The following is a 17,831-nucleotide window of genomic DNA, read 5'->3' on the forward strand; positions in this document are numbered from 1 at the left end:
GGACACTCAATAAAAATGCAAAATGTCTGCCTTAATATTGTAACACACCATAAAACCACTTAATCCATCGTTTCCGAAAAATCACACTCACTGCTCACATTCGTTCAATCTCTCCCGCTCAGAGTTTCCAAGAGCTTTTCCCTTCTTTTCCTGAGAGGCGTTGTGCCCTGAATTATTAAAGGTGGATAATGGGACAGGTAAAGCACGGCCTTCCTCACCTACAACCACCCTAGCCAGCGAAATTCTGAACCTGTTGAATGGCTGCCTTCCACGCAGCCATTAAAAGACGCAGAGCACCGTGAAGGCAAAGCAAAGGTGGCGTAGTTATAGATAACACTGTGCTGTGGGATGCACGCCTCTCTCCAGAAAAGGACTAAGATGAGATCATTCCAGATTGAGTCGGCCAAAGACTCTTGCAGCAGCTCCTGTCTTCTCCAAGGGCTGCCTTGTTCTCCTTTCCACACACTGTCTTCTAAAGCCAGTCTAGCCAGCCCCATAACTTTTGCCCAAAGCCAAATTCTAGTGAAGCAAATTCTGTAGTAAATGCTCAGAGGAGGATTCTTCTCCCTCCCCGGCCGAGTATCTAGGTACCTCCACTCCAGCAGCTGTAAGGAGGAACAGGATATCTTTGTGGAGAAGCTGCTCTTAATATATTGAAAGAAGCTCTAATTTAGGGTCAGGTGGCATGATCTGATGTACAGGTGAAACTCGAAAAATTAGAATATTGTGGAAAAGTCCATTTATGTAAGCAATTGTTTTCATTAGCTACTGGAGTTTAATATATGAGATAGACTCATGACATGCAAAGCGAGATATGTCAAGCCTTTATTTGTTATAATTGTGATGATTATGGCATTCAGCTGATGAAAACCCCAAAGTTGAGATTGTTAATTTGGGGTTCTCATCAGCTGTATGCCATAATCATCACAATTATAACAAATAAAGGCTTGACATATCTCGCTTTGCATGTCATAAGTCTATCTCATATATTAGTTTCACCTTTTAAGTTGAATTACTGAAAGAAATGAACCTTTCCACGATATTCTAATTTTTCAAGTTTCACCTGTACAAATCCTGATATAATCCCAAACATCAGCAGAATGTCTTGACACCTTTACAAGTTTGCTGCAAGTGTATGGGGAGCTTTTCCTTTTGCATCGCCTTCCAGCAAAAGGGAGCATCTCGTTTTGATTTAGCCAAGATTAATCAAGATTCAGGCAAACTTTATCAGGACCATGGAGAGCATTCAGAGCCACAGTAGTTCTTCACACACCCAAGTGTTGGTAACGGAGGAATGTTGTCTCAGCAAAGAGCCGCAGTTATCTGAAACCTTATTAAAGTCCAGCAAAGCCTGTTCTTTAGTTGGCCCCATCTCCAATGAGAAGTTATCTGTCCTCTTTTAATTCTTTCCTCCTATTGAAAATGAATTTCAATAGGGACAAATGTAGGGTTCTGCACCTAGGCAGGAAGAACCAGGTGCACAAATATGGGATGGGGGGACACCTGGCTTACTAGCAGTGCATGTGAAAAGGATCTAGGGGTCTTGGTGGACCACAAGTTAAACATGAGATCAACAGTTTGATGCAGCAACAAAAAAAGCTAATGCTATTCTAGGCTATATCAACAGAAGTATGGTGTCCAGATCAAGGGAAGTAATAGTCCCACTCTATTCTACCTTGCACAAACCACAACTGGAATGCTGTGTCCAATTCTGTGCTCCACAATTTAAGAAGAATGTTGACAAGCTGAAGCGTTTGCAGAGGAGGGGAACCAAGATGATCAAGGGTCTGGAAACTAAGCCTTATGAGGAACGCTTGAGGGAGCTGGGTATGTTTAGCCTGGAAAAGAGGAGACTGAGACTGAGAGGAGATATGATAGCCATCTTCAAATATCTCAAGGGAAGAGGGAACATGCTTGTTTTCTCCTGTTCTGGAGGGTAGGACATGAACCAATGGCTGTAAGTTACAAGAAAGGAGAACTTTCTGATAGTGAGAACTGTTCAGCAGTGGAACAGATCCCCACAAGAGGTGGTAGACTCTCCTTGCTTGGAGGTTTTTAAGCAGAGGCTAGATGGCCCTCTGTCAGGGATGTGTTAGCTGAGATTCCTGCATTGCCGGGGGTTGGACTAGATGACTCTTGGGTCCCTTCCAACTTTACAATTCTATGGTTCTGCAATTGCTGCTTCAAACAGGCTGGGAAGGTGCCATCTCTTCTGCAGACTTATCCTCAGAGTCCAAGGATGGTAAAAGAATCATCCTCTCAGGCTAGGAGAGCATGGGAGGTGGTAGTGAAACATTGCTAATAACACTCTGACTATTTTTTGAGACACATTCCTGAGAAGCTAATTGGTAGTGCATTCATGAGTATTGTGTATGCCTCAAAGAAGATGATGATGAAGAAGAAGAAGAAGAAGAAGAAGAAGAAGAAGAAGAAGAAGAAGAAGAAGAAGAAGAAGAAATCATCACTCTGGAGTTGCATGCTCTCCAAACATCCAGGAGGTTGTGAAAATTAATTACACTGGCACCAGGTGATGAGAGTACATGAATGGGAAGACCTAAGAAGGGCTCAGGTGTTTCAAGCCAAAAACCTGGCACTCTGTTCTCAGGGTGGCCAGCTAAATTCCACGGAAAACCCACAAGCAGATTCTCACCAATTGCAATTCCCACCAATTGCTAATCAGAGTCACAGTGCTTCTGACAGTGGGCAAATGAGAACACCGCTGATCTGAAAAGATTACCAGGGAGCTTAAATCGCTGTGAGCTTACATCACTACAAACAGCTTAAGGCTTCCACCTTTAACACATTTCTGTTAGCGGCTGCAAAATCTGCACAAAGGTACACAAAGCGTTAACTGCGGGGGGGGGGGGGAACCACCCTACCATAGTGTAATTTGAGCAGGCTTGCTAATATTGCTCCTTCCCCACTGCGCGGGAGGGAAATGAAAAAGCCGGTTTCCACTTCTTTCTTCCTGATCTGGTGAGTTCAATCATAGAGACTGTTCTACAGTGCTGAGACTTGCAGACTTAACAGCAGCAGCCTCCAATCTCTAGCCGAGGACTGTTCTGGGACCTCAAAATCAAGCTCGGCTAATAAATTAGATGCTTTGGAGATCAAGGGCGCAACCCGCATTTTGCCCATGAGTATAAACAGCAGCTTAAAGGAGAACCGACACTCACAGTTTATGCCCACTTCTTGCAGACGATAAGTATATGGCTTAAAATATTTGCATGCTTAGGGAAATGTCTTATTTGACATCTGAGGCAGACTTGTTGTTGATCTTCTGGGCCTTTTTGGAATTCTAGGTCAGCTGCGTTCCAAGCAGAAAAAATGTCAACATCTAGTCAACATCAGGTTTCCTGCCCTCGATCCAACTACTCCGTAAGGATGCTGCTCCTGGAATCTAGGGATTCAGGTACCGGTCAAATGTGATACCTGAAGTTACTCCTAGAATGCTGGGATGGTTCTCTGCATTGCTTCCGGCAGAATACATTATGGTTACCAGACAATCCCCGGATCTTAAATCTGTCCCTGGACAAAATCTGTCCCCGGAATGTCCCCGGATTTATATTTCAAGTGTTGTAGATTTATTAGTAGGGAATGAATGTTGCGTGATTGGTTCAACGGCACAAGACACATCATATGGGGACTTCCGGCGAGGCAAAATGGCGGGTGCCACGGCAGCGAGCAGCTCCTGAAGCCAGCCAGAGCCAACTGCGCTACCAGGCTGGCTCTGGGCTGCTGAGACTGCCGCTGCCGAGGGGGAACCGGGGACGCCCAGCACATCAATGGGGGGGAACGGCTGACAGACACACCCCCGCGACCCAAATCCAGCGACGCTCCAGGGCCAGTAAAAACCCCGGACCCGACACAGAGAGAAGGAGAAGAGGAGAGGGAAGCGAGAGAAAGAAGGAGAAAAAAGAGGGAGCCTTGACTTTGCTGTGCCGCCGTTGCCGCTGAGGAGGAGATGTAGGAGAGCACCAGGAGGGCAAAGACACGTGGCCAAGCCCAGGCCCAACCCGCGCCTACTCCATGGCGGCTAGCGCTCCAAGAGAGCAGGCCAGGGCCCAGAGGAAGACCATGCGACAGAGGAGACCACAGAAGAGAAGATAATACTTCTTAATTTCTTTTTTGAAACAATTTTTAATAACTGTTTTTTCTCTTTAAAAAAAAAGTGTCCCCGGATTCTTTGAAAAAAATCTGGTAACCTTCAAATACGTCACTCACAAGAGGACAAGAGGTGGAAGAAAAATACAGGGAGAGTCAGCTTACCAGAAGTCATCGTGCCAGAGGACCTCGGCTTCTCCACATGCGAATTCGGATCCTCTCTGTGAAATGAAAAACAGGAAAGGTCACAAGTGTATTGTCAGTGGACAGGGGCAAAGATGCCCAGCCTTGATAGCTCAGTTGGTTGGAGCATGGTGCTGATCGTGCCAAGGTTGCAGGTTCAATCCCTGCATGGGACAGCTGCATTGCAGGGGGCTGGACTAGATGATCCGCAGGGTCCCTTCCAATTCTACAGTTCCATGTTTCTATGCCCACAACAACTAATTTAACATTTTGCCTCTCTACAGTAGGCTAGCTTCTATGAGCAAGAGACACACAGAGAGGCTTGGAGGACCGTAAGGTAAAGGACCCCTGGATAGTTAAGTCTAGTCAAAGGCAACTATGGGGTTGCGTTGCTCATCTTGCTTTCAGGCCAAGGGAGCCGGCGTTTGTCCACAGACAGCTTTCCGGGTCATGTGGCCAGCATGACTAAACCGCTTCTGGTGCAACGGGACACCGTAATGGAAACCAGAGCACACAGAAACGCCGTTTACCTTCCCGCCGCAGTGGTACCTATTTATCTACTTGCACTGGCGTGCTTTTGAACTGCTAGGTTGACAGAAGCTGGGACTGAGCAACAGGAGCTCACCCCGTCGCGCGGATTCAAACCGCCGACCTTCTGATTCGCAAGCCCAAGAGGCTCGGTGGTTTAGACCACAGCGCCACCTGCGTGTTTCCCACAGTAATAGTGTCATGTGCAAGAGCTAAAAACGATGTCCCCACTGAAATTACCCTTCCCCCACTTTCTCCATTTCCAAAGCCGTGAGGGGAACAGGGACCCATCAACCTCTGCAGCCAGAGACAACCGTAGTATATAAGTCGTAGCAAGAAAACACACGTCCCAGGCGCATTCTCATATCTGGAGAACTCAAGGGCATACAAGTGGGAGCCCTGCTGGTGGCAGCCAAGGTGAAATAATGTTCTGGGGGATGCAGCAACCACAAATGGCCTGGCCCAACAAGGATTTGCCTTTTCAATATTTGTTAACCCTTATCTCAAAACTGTTCTAGGTATTCTGCCTCGGGATTCCACACACACACACACACACAAAAAAACCTCAACAGGAACCCAGTCTCTACTGCTGTGAGTCTGGTGTCTCCTACAGTTGTTGTTGTAAATGTTGTGTTTTTAATATCAATGTTGTGTTGTAATTTTGATGTAAGCTGCCCTGTGACTTTAGGGCGAAGGCCTGCATGTTTGCTGCTCAAAAATGGAGCTACCTGCAGGCTGCTTGTGACACTCGTGGGTTCGAGCCCTTGTGCGGCCTGACCCAGGGTGTCGTGCTCTGCGGGAAGCGCTTTGGTTTCTTAACGCCTGCCCAGCATAGCTGTCAAGTTTCGGATTTGAAAATAAGGGATCAGCAGCCTCACCTATCCCGGGGACAGTCACATGGCAGTGGTGGGCGGAGCCAGAAGCAAAAGTGGTGTGAATGCACGCAGTAGGCTTACTGTATTTTGGAAATGCTGTCTGTGGGCTACGACGCCTGTAAGCGCGGGAAATGGCTCCCGCTTGCTTTGAGGCTGCAAGGAAGCGAGGTCTTCCCAGTCCCTGGCCAGCAGGGGGAGGGAGAGGAGCTGCTTCCTTTGAAAAAACGGGAAATTAAAGGGATATAAAAAATAAGGGATAGCAGCAGGAAATTGCTTGAAATAAGGGAGATTCCCGGGGAAAACGGGATACTTGACAGCACTGCTGCCCAGTTGTGTCTTGCCTGCATGTTGCGTAAGGTCTTATTGTGGGACCATTCTGCTGCCGTGATGTGTTGGCTCTTTTTGCGCATTAATTGGCATGGCAGGGGGTTGTTTCACTGGCATGAAACATGGAGAGTGGCAGCAGAGCTGCCCTGGATGCCGACATTTGAGGGCACATCCAGACTTCCATTTGTGAAACATTTCTAAGCACGTGTTCCAGCCACAGGCGAGGCTTTCTACAGACTGTTGTTTGCTCCAGTTCAGTGGTAAAACACTGGTTTTCCCAGGGAAAGAGCTGTGATAAAGAAAGAAAGAAAGAAAGAAAGAAAGAAAGAAAGAAAGAACTGCAAATCTTTAAAGCTCGGACATGTGTCTGGAAACTGCAGCGCAAAAGAAAGTCTGTATGCACCCTATGAATGGCTATATTCTCGGTTGCTTGAAGAACAGCTAAGGTTAATATTTGGGCTCAAAAAGGAACTCAGAGGGCATGCATTTTACAAATGTCCTCCATTTACTCTCTCCCCCCCCCCACTTTACCATCTGTTAGTGTTTCTTGCAGGTGGTGCTGTGGTCTAAACCACAGAGCCTAGGGCTTGCCGATCAGAAGGTCGGCGGTTCAAATCCCTGCCACGGGTTGAGCTCCCGTTGCTCGGTCCCTGCTCCTGCCAACCTAGCAGTTCGAAAGCATGTCAAAGTGCAAGTAGATAAATAGGTACCGCTCTGGCGGGAAGGTAAACGGCGTTTCCGTGCGCTGCTCTGGTTTTGCCAGAAGCGGCTTAGTCATGCTGGCGACATGACCCAGAAAAACTGTTTGCAGACAAATGCCGGCTCCCTGAGCCAGTAAAGCGAGATGAGTGCCGCAACTCCAGTCGTTCGCGACTGGATTTAAGGGGTCCTTTACCTTTACCTAGGTATGTCCTACATATAATGCCCAGTTAAGAGTGAGGAACATGGTTGCTTCCACTGCAAACATTTTGCTCCCCTTTGCAGCCCTAGCCCAAAATCACTGAAGAATCAAATCACATTCAACAAAGCCATAGCTTAAAGTGACATCGTTTTGCTGCCAGAGTTGCCCACAGCTGCAACTCCATTGCATCAATCCTGGGGCCCTTTTGGCACAGGGATCCCATGGGAGCAAGCTGCTAAGAAGCAAACTAAAGGAATGTTCTGGTCTTTCCCCCCCCCCCCTGGAAAACACCGAAGAGAGGGAGACGTTGTTGGCGTCCCCATTTCTGCTGATAAAAGAATGCATTCACTCTTGTCCCTTTCATTCCTGGCCTTCCTACAGCGTTGCTGCATTTCTTGAACGCATCTCAGCATCCTGGTCGTGAACACAGAATGAAAGAGTTATAGACTTGTGGTTGAAATGTGGCTTTGGTGGCAGACGGGTCTTTCCTCCTTTCCCTGGAGCTTCGTTGCTAGTTAAATGAACAATGGGAATATATTCTTAAATTACTTTCAGCTCGCAGCCTATCCGCTGGTGGACGTCTTGTGAGTTAGCAGGTTTTCCGTCTTCTTCCCCACTTCATATTCCTCAGCACTAAAACACAGTGTGAACTGTGTCGTTCTTTGTATTTATTACATTTCCCCCTACCCTTCCCTCCAAGGAGCTTTATATGGTTCTCCCTGTTCTGAAAGGTAGCTTAGGAGAAATGTGCTTTCCTTCCTACCCTGTTGTGATCCAGAGAGACAGAGAGTCTCCATGTGGGCTTTGTTTAGGAATCAGATGTCGTGCTGGCCTATTCTGGACAACTGAATCAACCTAGAGGCACTAGCTGTTTCCAAATGAAAGAAAGAGGTAAAAGAAGAATGGATTCTAAAGCGAATGGACTATCCGGAACTGGCGGAACTAACGGCAAAAGAAAGAAACCAACATGGCAGGCTATTCATGGAAGAATGGAAGCCCTTCTTGGAATATCTGGAAATATATATATATATATATTCAGATGAAATCGCGAGCAGGATTTGAAACATGAGGAGAGGCAGAAGTTTGGGTAATACTTGAAATAGAATAATGTGTCTTAGGTGAAATGTTTGTTAGAATGCAATGTTGTAAATGGGACGGGATTAAGAACAGTGTGGAGGGAAAGCCGGGAAGTCAAAAGTTTAAAGAGAAATGAATAATAAATTTGGAGTCTGGAATATATATTGAACATTTTAATGTTTAATAGAAATTTGACTCAAAAAAGAAAGAAAGAAAGAAGCCGACAACCTTGGCCCGTGTTGATAATATTACAATGGAGTGAAGAAAGCAACCTGAACACTTGTTTTTAAGTTACAGGTGAGTAGCCGTGTTGGTCTGCCATAGTCGAAACAAAATAGAAAATTCTTTCCAGTAGCACCTTAGAGACCAACTGAGTTTGTTCTTGGTATGAGCTTCATACCAAGAACAAACTCAGTTGGTCTCTAAGGTGCTACTGGAAAGAATTTTCTGTTGTTTCGACTTGTTTTTTAGAAATATATCCTACTCTCCCAGTGTTCTCCCATCCAAGGGAGTGATAAGTTCTGTACCTGCTTAACTGCAGCAATGATACCATACCAGACCATTCATTTGGCCCCATAACCAATATTTTTTTAATGTATTGCCTTTTTTCCAATTCAAGCCCCATAATCATTTTTTAAATGTATTGCCTTTTTTCCCAATTCAAGCCATGAAAACATCCCAGAGCAGGTCTTTGGCCCTTGCTACAAATCATGAAATAAAACTACTCCCACAGTTGTCCTAAGCCCGCTCCCTTCCCGAAGGGAATTTCCCTTGTGTATATTGGGGAGGGTGTGTGTGTGTGTGTGTGTGTGTGTGTGTGTGTCACACATTGTAGTGACTCTTCATTGTCATTACACATAGTAAACAACACCCCTTCCTATCGTGGGGACTATTCTCCCCCTCCTGTAAACAAAAACCACCTGAGCATAAAAACACCAGACCTTTTTTGTTTGGGGGGGGGGGTTTACATTATCTACCCCAATTAACGTTTAAACAGAGGTTGAGCCTGGGAGGCATTGGACTGCTTCACGCAGGCAAACAGCCAAGGTAAAAATTGTCGTAAACCTTTTTTTCTTTTTCTTTTTAATTGCAGACCAGTCTGAACTCCACAATCCAAAGCACAGGTAAATTATAGTGATCAGCAACTGGATTGGTAAGGAGAAAATGTATAAAGTTCTTTATATGTGATACTATCTAACTGTAACAATTAGCCTGCTATTCAATCTGTAATAAGACAATGCCGTGTAAAAAAATATCAGCCACATTGTACTGCAAACCTCTACAACAACCCTATAAAGTAGGTCAGTAATTTGTTCCTGTATTGCCGCTGGAGGACTGCCTAAGCCTGCCTAACAGGTTAATGACAGAGGCGAGGTCTGAATTTGGGACGGCCCGATTTGACGGATCACTGCGCTTGCCATTATGACAACAAAAACCCTGCAACAGAAACGGCACGCCTCCAGGCAACTCACAAGTCTCCTCGCATAACCCTCGCCAATCCTTTGGATGTGTGATAGCTATAGACCTTTCTAGCTCTGTCCAGCTCCAAGCCTTCTTTAAAAAAACACACAAATCAGAAACTCTCTCAACAACAGCTGCAGTTGAGCGATGCCTCAAAACCAGAACGGGATTAGAAATTAAACTATACGACGCTTGCTGGTCGATGCGGCACCCGCATCAATGCAAGAGGCCAGAAATATTTACAGTCATACCTTGGTCCTCAAACTTAATCCGTTCCGGAAGTCCGTTCCAAAACCAAAGCGTTCCAAAACCAAGGCGCGCTTTCCCATAGAAAGTAATGCAAGGTGGATTAATCCGTTCCAGACTTTTAAAAACCACCCCTAAAACAGCAAATTTTACTATCTAACAAGACCACCGATCCATAAAATGAAAGCAATAAACAATGTACTGCAGTCACACAATCAATCAATCAATAGCTAAACTGGGTTCCACACAGTCACAAAAACGCAAAGTAAATAGCAAAAGCAGACAGACCTCAGCGTAACACTCAAAACGGAAGTGTGGCACTCAAACCGGAAGCGTGCCACTCAAAAGGGAGCACGCTCAGCTTCCGAAAAAGGTTCGCAAACCAGAAAACACCCTTCTGGATTTGCAGTGTTTGGCTTCCAAGTTGTTTGAGTACCAGGGCGTTTGAGAACCAAGGTACCACTGTACTAGAGAGCTAAAATTGGGCACTCTGCCCCCTTACCTTTGGTCAGGTTTTTCTACCAGAGCAGGGGCCATATTCTGCACTCCTCATTTCAACTGGGGCGGAGAGAGTTATCACCCCGAGTCCGAAGCATGCTGTGTGTGTCCTGCTTGGCTGAAGTGTAGGAAGAACTGGCATCAGAAAACCGTCTTCCTGTCCTTCCGACACCTTTAAATACTTCATCCCACCCCTGGCTGTGCTTTATAATTAGAAGAGCTCATTGAGTCATGTCACTGGCCTCTTCCTGCAACCAGCCTCGCCGTCGTCGTCCTCCTCCTCTCTCCTCCTCCCAGCCTGCCTGGCACAGTCCCCCTCTCACTTGGACATCAGCCAGAACCGCAATTCTTTTTGGCAGAATGGGGTGGAATCGGTGGAGAGGGACTCGCCAGCTCTTTAAGAGGAGGAAAGTGGGGAAGACGTCCTTTGCAGAAACAGTCGTCTGAAACCTAGCTTGTCGCATTAGGAAAGCAGGCAAGCTCAGCCTCGGCGCGGTGGTGGACGGAGGGTGGCTGAATGCCGTCATTTTCAAATAACCAGCATCTTTACTATGCATGCCACCCATTCCAGTTCAACGGGGCAGGGATCACACCAGCTGTCAGACAAATATTTCTACAGTCCTCAACAGTGGCTCAGTAGGAGGAGGGCTGTGGGGGATTTCCCCCCCCCCCCCAGCAATGGGGAATTCGGGGTGGGTTGTTCCCCACCCACCCCCACCCCCCGGTAAATTTTCTGCAGAAACTAGAGCTGGTGTGGTTCCAGCGTCAGACTAGAGCCCGGGTGATCAGCTTTCAAATCTCCACTCAGCCGACTGGGTGTACTTGGGCCAGTCACCATCTCCTGGCCTAACCTACCTCGCAGGACTGTTGTGAGGATTCAATGGAGGTGGAGAGAGAGGGAGAGGCCTGTACACATTGAACTCCGTGGGGGAAAGTTGGGATATAAAAGTAACATGAAATAAATGAACAGGAAATGGAAACAGCTGGAGCCTTCAGCTCGCAGTTTCTCTCTCTGCAGAATTTAAATTGCAAATATCTTTAAAGGGGGCAAGGAGAGAAGAATTGACGGCAACCACGGCAGGGCCACGTTAATCCAAGGAAGAATTAGGACCGGCCGGGCCAGAGGAAAATTCCTTGCATGGGAGTAACTTCCACGTAGGAAACTTATGCTCAGAGGCGTAGGAAGGTCAGGTGGTACCCGGTGCGGAAAATTTATTGTCAACCCCCCCCATTGATATCCCCCCCCTGCAAAAATGGTTTTACGTTATTTCATATTTTCTTACAAAGGAATAATAACAAGTAATAATAATAATAAAATTATTTATATCCCTCCCTCCCCGGCCGAAGTCGGGCTCAGGGTGGCTAACATCAGATACATAACACTGGTATAAAATCAAACAATAATTATATTACCTCCTAAAAACATCTCAAAATCAAATTAAAGTCTAATTAGATGGCTTTCCACAGGGTTAGGGTTGGGAACAGTAAGTGCTCCACTGAACTGAAATTTCAGCCTTCACGACATAGGAAAACAGCCAGTGTGGTGTAGTGGTTAAGAGTGGTAGACTCGTAATCTGGGGAACCGGGTTCGCATCTCCACTCCTCCACATGCAGCTGCTGGGTGACCTTGGGCTAGCCACACTTCTCTGAAGTCTCTCAGCCCCACTCACCTCACAGAGTGTTTGTTGTGGGGGGGGGGAAGGGAAAGGAGAACGTTTGCAGCTTTGAGACTCCTTCGGGTAGTGATAAAGCGGGATATCAAATCCAAACTCTTCTATTTTGGTGGAGGAGGGTCAAGATATTAACCGATATGCATGAAATTTCATATATAGCTATATAATCCCTAGTATAGTAAGACCAGACCTTTGGAGCAGGCATTTTTTTATATAGAAAAAAGTTTTTTATGAACCGCCCTAGTAATTGTTCCTTGATAATTTGTCACCTCTTCCATTATGGAACATGGGGCAGCCCGCCCCCTACTCGCGCCCCCCACTACACCCCTGCTTATGCTTTGGAAACTCAAAATCTTCAGTGGGGTTTGACACATGGCAAAATATTTCTGCTTCACCACATGCTCATAGGGAAGAATCGGCTGCTAGTCGTAGCTTGCCTTAGCGTAGCCTACATTGGGAGGCATGTATACATTCACCAAACATGACAAAAATGCAGGCAGGATTCTCCCACTGCCTTACGCAGAAGTGACTTGGTTCTCCTGCGATGTGACTCTCAGCATAAGCCTCAACAAGCTTTGACCACACTAAGCCCCTGCTATCTTAACCCACTGCAGACCTAAGCCACTTCTTTAGGCCTACAACACAATCCTCTTAGATGCCGGGGGGAGTTGTAGAAACACTGACCGGTGTTTCTCAAACATAGCCCCCTAGCTGTTTGTTAGACTACAACTCCCATCATCCCTAGCTAGGAGGACCGGTGGTCAGGGGTGATGGGAGTTGTAGTCCAATGACAGCCGGGGACCCGAGTTTGAGAAACACTGTTAGACCTAGTGATGTCTTGACCTTAGAACTTGCTTCTTCATCCAAGCAACTTGTCCCTCACAGTGGGGACTATATAGGAGCCTTTTGTTGCCAAGCTGGGACTCTTGCTTTGGGCTGACTTTGGATCACCATTTGTGGCTGCTATTTGAAGACATTGCGTTGTCAGGGATGAGGTGGCGTACGGCAAAGAAAGAGGAGGTGGCCTAAACTGAGGGTTACATGCTTTTGAATCCTGAATAGTAATACAGGTGAAACACAAAAAATTAAGAATATTGTGGAAAAGTCCATTTATGTAAGCAATTGTTTTCATTAGCTACTGGAGTTTAATATATGAGATAGACTCACGACATGCAAAGCGAGATATGTCAAGCCTTTGTTTGTTATAATTGTGATGATTATGGCGTACAACTGATGAAAACCCCAAAGTTGAAATTGTTAATTTGGGGTTCTCATCAGCTGTAGGACATCAACATCACAATTATAACAAATAAAGGCTTGACATATCTCGCTTTGCATGTCATGAGTCTATCTCATATTTTAGTTTCACCTTTTAAGTTGAATTACTGAAAGAAATGAACCTTTCCACGATGTTCTAATTTTTTGAATTTCACCTGTATTGGGTTACGTTCCAGGTGAAAGTTAGGGCTTCTAAGGGGACACATTTTTTTAATAAATATTTTTTATTAATTTTGACCGGATACAAACAAAAATCATCACAAAAAAGTTACAAAGATCATGATAAAAACAAAAAAAAATATGTCACACAAATCCTTCTGATTACAGTTACGTTCACTTCCCTTCTTTCATATTATGTCTTCCTTATATCATTCATCTATATTTCGCACATCAATTTCCTTTTCCATCATTTACTTTTATATTCGTTTAAGGGGACACATTTAAAGGTGTTCGGAACACCTCTGGAGCTCCTAAGAAGAATCAGCAAGAATCAGACCAGATACTCGCTTCTTCTACCCTTTCCAAATGATATTTCCTCATCAATAAATGACATAAAATGATGCCTGGAGCATCAACTCTGACTGTCAAGGCACTTGTTCTCTGCAAGTCCAACCTGGTAGTGCATTGACACTTGAGAACAGCCGTCAGCTGGACAAACTGGGTGGCCTGGTGCTTATTAGGGGTTTGTAAACAGGCCTGAGACAACTTGTCTTCACGTAGTATAAATGAGGCCTATTAGGATGCCACGAAAGTATGTGCTGTACTCCATGCAAAAATAACAGCAAGAAGACTCCAGAGTGACCCGGGGAGAGATTTAGAAGGGGCAGGCGGAGAGGCGGCAGGAAGAGTCCAACTGCGAAGAAGAGAGGTCTGCATAACAGCAATGCTGTCCTTAAGACCTGCCGGTTTCCAAAGCTAGGAAGGCACAAACAAGCCAGTGTGGTGTAGTGGTTAAGAGCGGTAGACTCGTAATCTGGTGAACCGGGTTCGCTCCTCCACATGCAGCTGCTGGGTGACCTTGGGCTAGTCACACTTCTTTGAAGTCTCTCAGCCCCACTCACCTCACAGAGTGTTTGTTGTTTGGTAGGAAAGGAAAGGAGAATGTTAGCCGCTTTGAGACTCCTTCGGGTAGTGATAAAGCAAGCTGCACCCCCTTCTCTGCCACTGATGCCAACCTCACGGCAAAGATTTATGGGCTTGCTCGCTCAGGTCTCCTAACAAAGTTGAGAGAGAGAGGTGAGGTGAGATGTGTCGTGGTGAAGGCTCCCTCGAAATGCAGGGCTTGTTCTTCTTGTTTTATGGGGAAGCCGGTGGAAACGGAAGCCGATACTTTGCAGGCAACAGGGAAACGATTAAAGGCCGAGCTGCCAAATTGCTCCGTTGCCAGAAGCGAGCCTTGTTTGCCAGGACTCACAAGATTTAGTGCACGAAGGCCAACATTTTTAGAGCCACTCCCGGGTTGCAATCCTAAACACACCGACTGGGGAGTACATTTCCTGTTGACACCTTGTGTTGTCATTTTTCCTTCTTCCATCCAGTGACAGCCGGGCTGGGGGAGAAAAATACGTGGGGTCATGTTGCCTCAGAGAAAGTAGGGGGGCAGGATTTGGCTTCCCTTGACCGCATGCCCTTTTAACCGATTCCATCATTTTATATGAAACAGAACAGAGAGAGATGAGGTGGGGAAACAGATGTGGTTCTTTCAGTCATGTCTAGTTTAGTCAGAAGCCTTTTTGGGGGGGGGGAATCTACTGAATTACAGAAACTTGTGGAGCTTCCCAGACTTCCCAGGGACTTACCGTATTTTTTCGCTCCATAAGACGCACTTTTTCCCTCCGAAAAATTAAGGGGCAATATCTGTGCGTCTTATGGAACGAATGGTGGTCCCTGGAGCCAAATTGCCCAGGGGCCAAAAGCAGATAGTGCTTTTTATTTTACAAAGAGAAAAGGGGGTGTTGAAAGGCTGCCTCTCAGCAGCTGATCAGCAAGAGATCAGGAGAGAGATAAGAGTCCTGGCTCCCTTTCAGCCCCACCCTCCATTGTTGAATGTGCTGCAGAGGGAGGTTGTTTGTTTCCCCAGAGATATGTGACTGGCTGATTAGATTATCTGTCTGGAAACTGTAGAAAAGGCTCCCTTTCCTTCAGCTGCAGAAATGTGAGTTGAACCCCATAAAAAATGGGGCTTTTCCTCTTTGCTTTTCCCCCTTTGCAAAAGGAGCTTTGCTTTTCTCCCTTTGCAAAAAAGCTGCAAAACCTTTAGCTGATCCTCAAAAAAACCAGGGCTTTTCCCTTTGCAAAAAAAAGCTGCAAAACCTTTAGCTGATCCTCAAAAAAAACAGGGCTTTTAGAGGAGGAAAACCAGAAAAATATTTGTTTTTCTTGTTTCCGCCTCTAAAAACGAGGTGCGCCCTATGGTCCAGTGCGCCCTATGGAGCGAAAAATATGGTAACTGGTGAAGTGGGCAGGCTTCTGAGAGCTGGAGTTCTTCCTTCTCAACATGGCCCCATGCCCGCTACGCATGTTGCCATTTCCTGGTCAGGAACAATGCTTGAATGTGGCTTAGGTCTTCCAGAGCTCCCGACGTGCTCCTTGGTCCTTAGACTGCCCTTCCCTCTGGCTGCCCCAAGGCTCTTGCGGTGTCCTGGTAACTTCAGACACTGACTACGATACACATGTTAATTCTTAGTATCCTGCTCTGGCCAAACCGGTTTCGCACAGTTCCGTCTTGTTTTGAATGCAGCGATTCGAGCTGCGCACAGGAAACGCAAAATCTACTCTCCACAGAGTGCCGTTTTTCCTCCTGAGGTATGTCGTGCATTTTTGGGGTGCAACAATCATACTTATTGGATAGGCAGGGACTACATTGTTTTATTATTATTAAAGATTTTCTTAATTTACAAAAGTGTGTGCAATGTCTCTCTCTTATTTTTTTTTCCATGTAACGTTTTTACAAAGCAGTTTTGGTTGTTGAGACATTAGGGAGAGAAGGGGAAAGAGGTGGGTGGGATGGGGGGATGGGTGAGGTGGGGAGACGATGTTTCTTTTTTTTATTTAATGAATATTCCTTTATTAACGATATTATCAACATTTACATAGTTTACAAATTTACAAATTTTCCATATCATACCTTTCCATTCCAAATACTAATAAATTGTTTACAACCAAAAACAATAATGATGATAATACTAGTAACAATGAATAATAAAATACAAAAAACAAAAAACCTAACATATATATACTAATAAAAAAAATAAAAAAATAAAAAACAAAAATTAAAATTAAATAAATTATAGATGGTGTTTCTAATATATGTAGGGTTTGGTGTCAGCGTTGTTTGTGTAGGTTCTCTGTTGTTCGCTTGCATTTAAAATTATTATTATTATTATTAATAATAATAATAATAATAATAAATGCAAGCAAATACATTTACAGAGCCTGGGAGTTTCGAACACTGATAGCAGCACTACTGCAAATGCCCTGGAATCAGTGTTTGAAACCCCCATTGTTCCAGGCACATTTTGTGACGGGTAATTTTCATTAGCGCAAGCAGTTTCTGAGCTGCAGAGTGGAAGGAAAAGAGGGCCCTTTTCTGCCTCCCCACATCCAGCTACTCTCTGAAGACTGGAGAAGAGACCCTCTTAAGAATATTAGGGTGGTGGGCAGGGGAAGGACTAGACCATGTGAAAAATGAACACAGTATTTTAACTGCAGTTCGTTCATTTTCAGCTTCGTATTACTGGTATAAAAAAAGCGCACCCAGACACTCTGTTTCTGCGCCCATAACCTAAGTTTAAGGTGTCATTTAGCTCCTAGCTTTCCTATCTCAGTTTCTAACGCTGCCTGGAATGCTATGGAAGAAAAATCGGAAGGCAGGGAGAAGGGGGAGCATGCGGAAGAGATCAGTCTGCCCTTCTTTTCCAATAGGTCCTGTATAAACATCTCCCTCCCACAAGGGCTAAGACTCTGAAAAAGCAACAGGGCCAGCCCAAGACATTTTGGCACCTGAGGCAAACCACAGAATGGCGTCCCTCCACCCTTCACACCAAGGAGGAAAGGGCGAGTGAAGATCTACATCAGGAACAAGGCGATTGGGGGGGGGATCAAACTTGCCTGAATCAAACTATGACATGGTCCCCCACCATTTCCTTCCTAGGGGTGGGAGGAGACCAACAGCACCTATTCACTGATAGACTGCTGTAGAGGTGGCATAGGGAGACAGGTCTAGCCAGTGTTCGAAATTAGCCAGTCGCCAGTCGCATTTGGCACCCGGCTCTCAGCCACCTGTGACCTAGTGAAGATGCCTGGGCACCCGAGATCTCCACCATCTGGAGGCGCGTGCCTGGAGATCACTAGATCGGGGCAGTTTTCACACACGAATACCCCACCCTGTAGAATTCTATCAGTTATATTTTATCTGCACCATTGGAATGAATGAATGTCAGGAACCAAAATGCTTTTTCTGTGCAGCCTGAGCAGAGGCGATGGACGACGTTATAGCTAATTGCCGTCGCTTGTTGCAGGGGATGACCTGAATCTCTTCAGCCCTCTTGTCTCCATGGCTTAAAGCTATTTCCCCATAACTTCCATCAGGGTTTTCTCCAGGAACTGAACAGAGGAGAGAGGGGTGTTGGGTTTTCAGAAGGGGTGAGTTTTAATTAAACGTTAGGTACAGTACATTCG

At 45.7% G+C, this 17,831-nt stretch overlaps 1 protein-coding gene across 33 annotated transcripts in view; it reads right to left on the reverse strand.

Moving 5' to 3' along the window:
• The window catches only part of SORBS1 (sorbin and SH3 domain containing 1), a 104,191-nt gene extending 93,772 nt beyond the window's left edge, over window positions 1–10,419 (reverse strand). For 11 of the 33 annotated variants that reach the window (XM_033148491.1, XM_033148482.1, XM_033148481.1 and 8 more), the window contains exons 1-2: window positions 10,205–10,410; window positions 4,270–4,325 (exon numbers count right to left, since the gene is read on the reverse strand). In XM_033148491.1, the coding sequence (XP_033004382.1) occupies window positions 4,270–4,325; window positions 10,205–10,239 (91 nt within the window). In that variant the 5' untranslated portion in view covers window positions 10,240–10,410. Of the gene's footprint in view, window positions 1–4,269; window positions 4,326–10,204 lie in introns of all 33 variants that reach the window. The other 22 variants (XM_033148488.1, XM_033148502.1, XM_033148498.1 and 19 more) reach the window with 10 other exon arrangements.
• Window positions 10,420–17,831: the final 7,412 nt, after the last annotated feature.

The sequence above is a fragment of the Lacerta agilis genome, chromosome 5 (assembly GCF_009819535.1).
Source record: "Lacerta agilis isolate rLacAgi1 chromosome 5, rLacAgi1.pri, whole genome shotgun sequence".
NCBI classification, from domain to species: Eukaryota; Metazoa; Chordata; class Lepidosauria; order Squamata; family Lacertidae; genus Lacerta; species Lacerta agilis.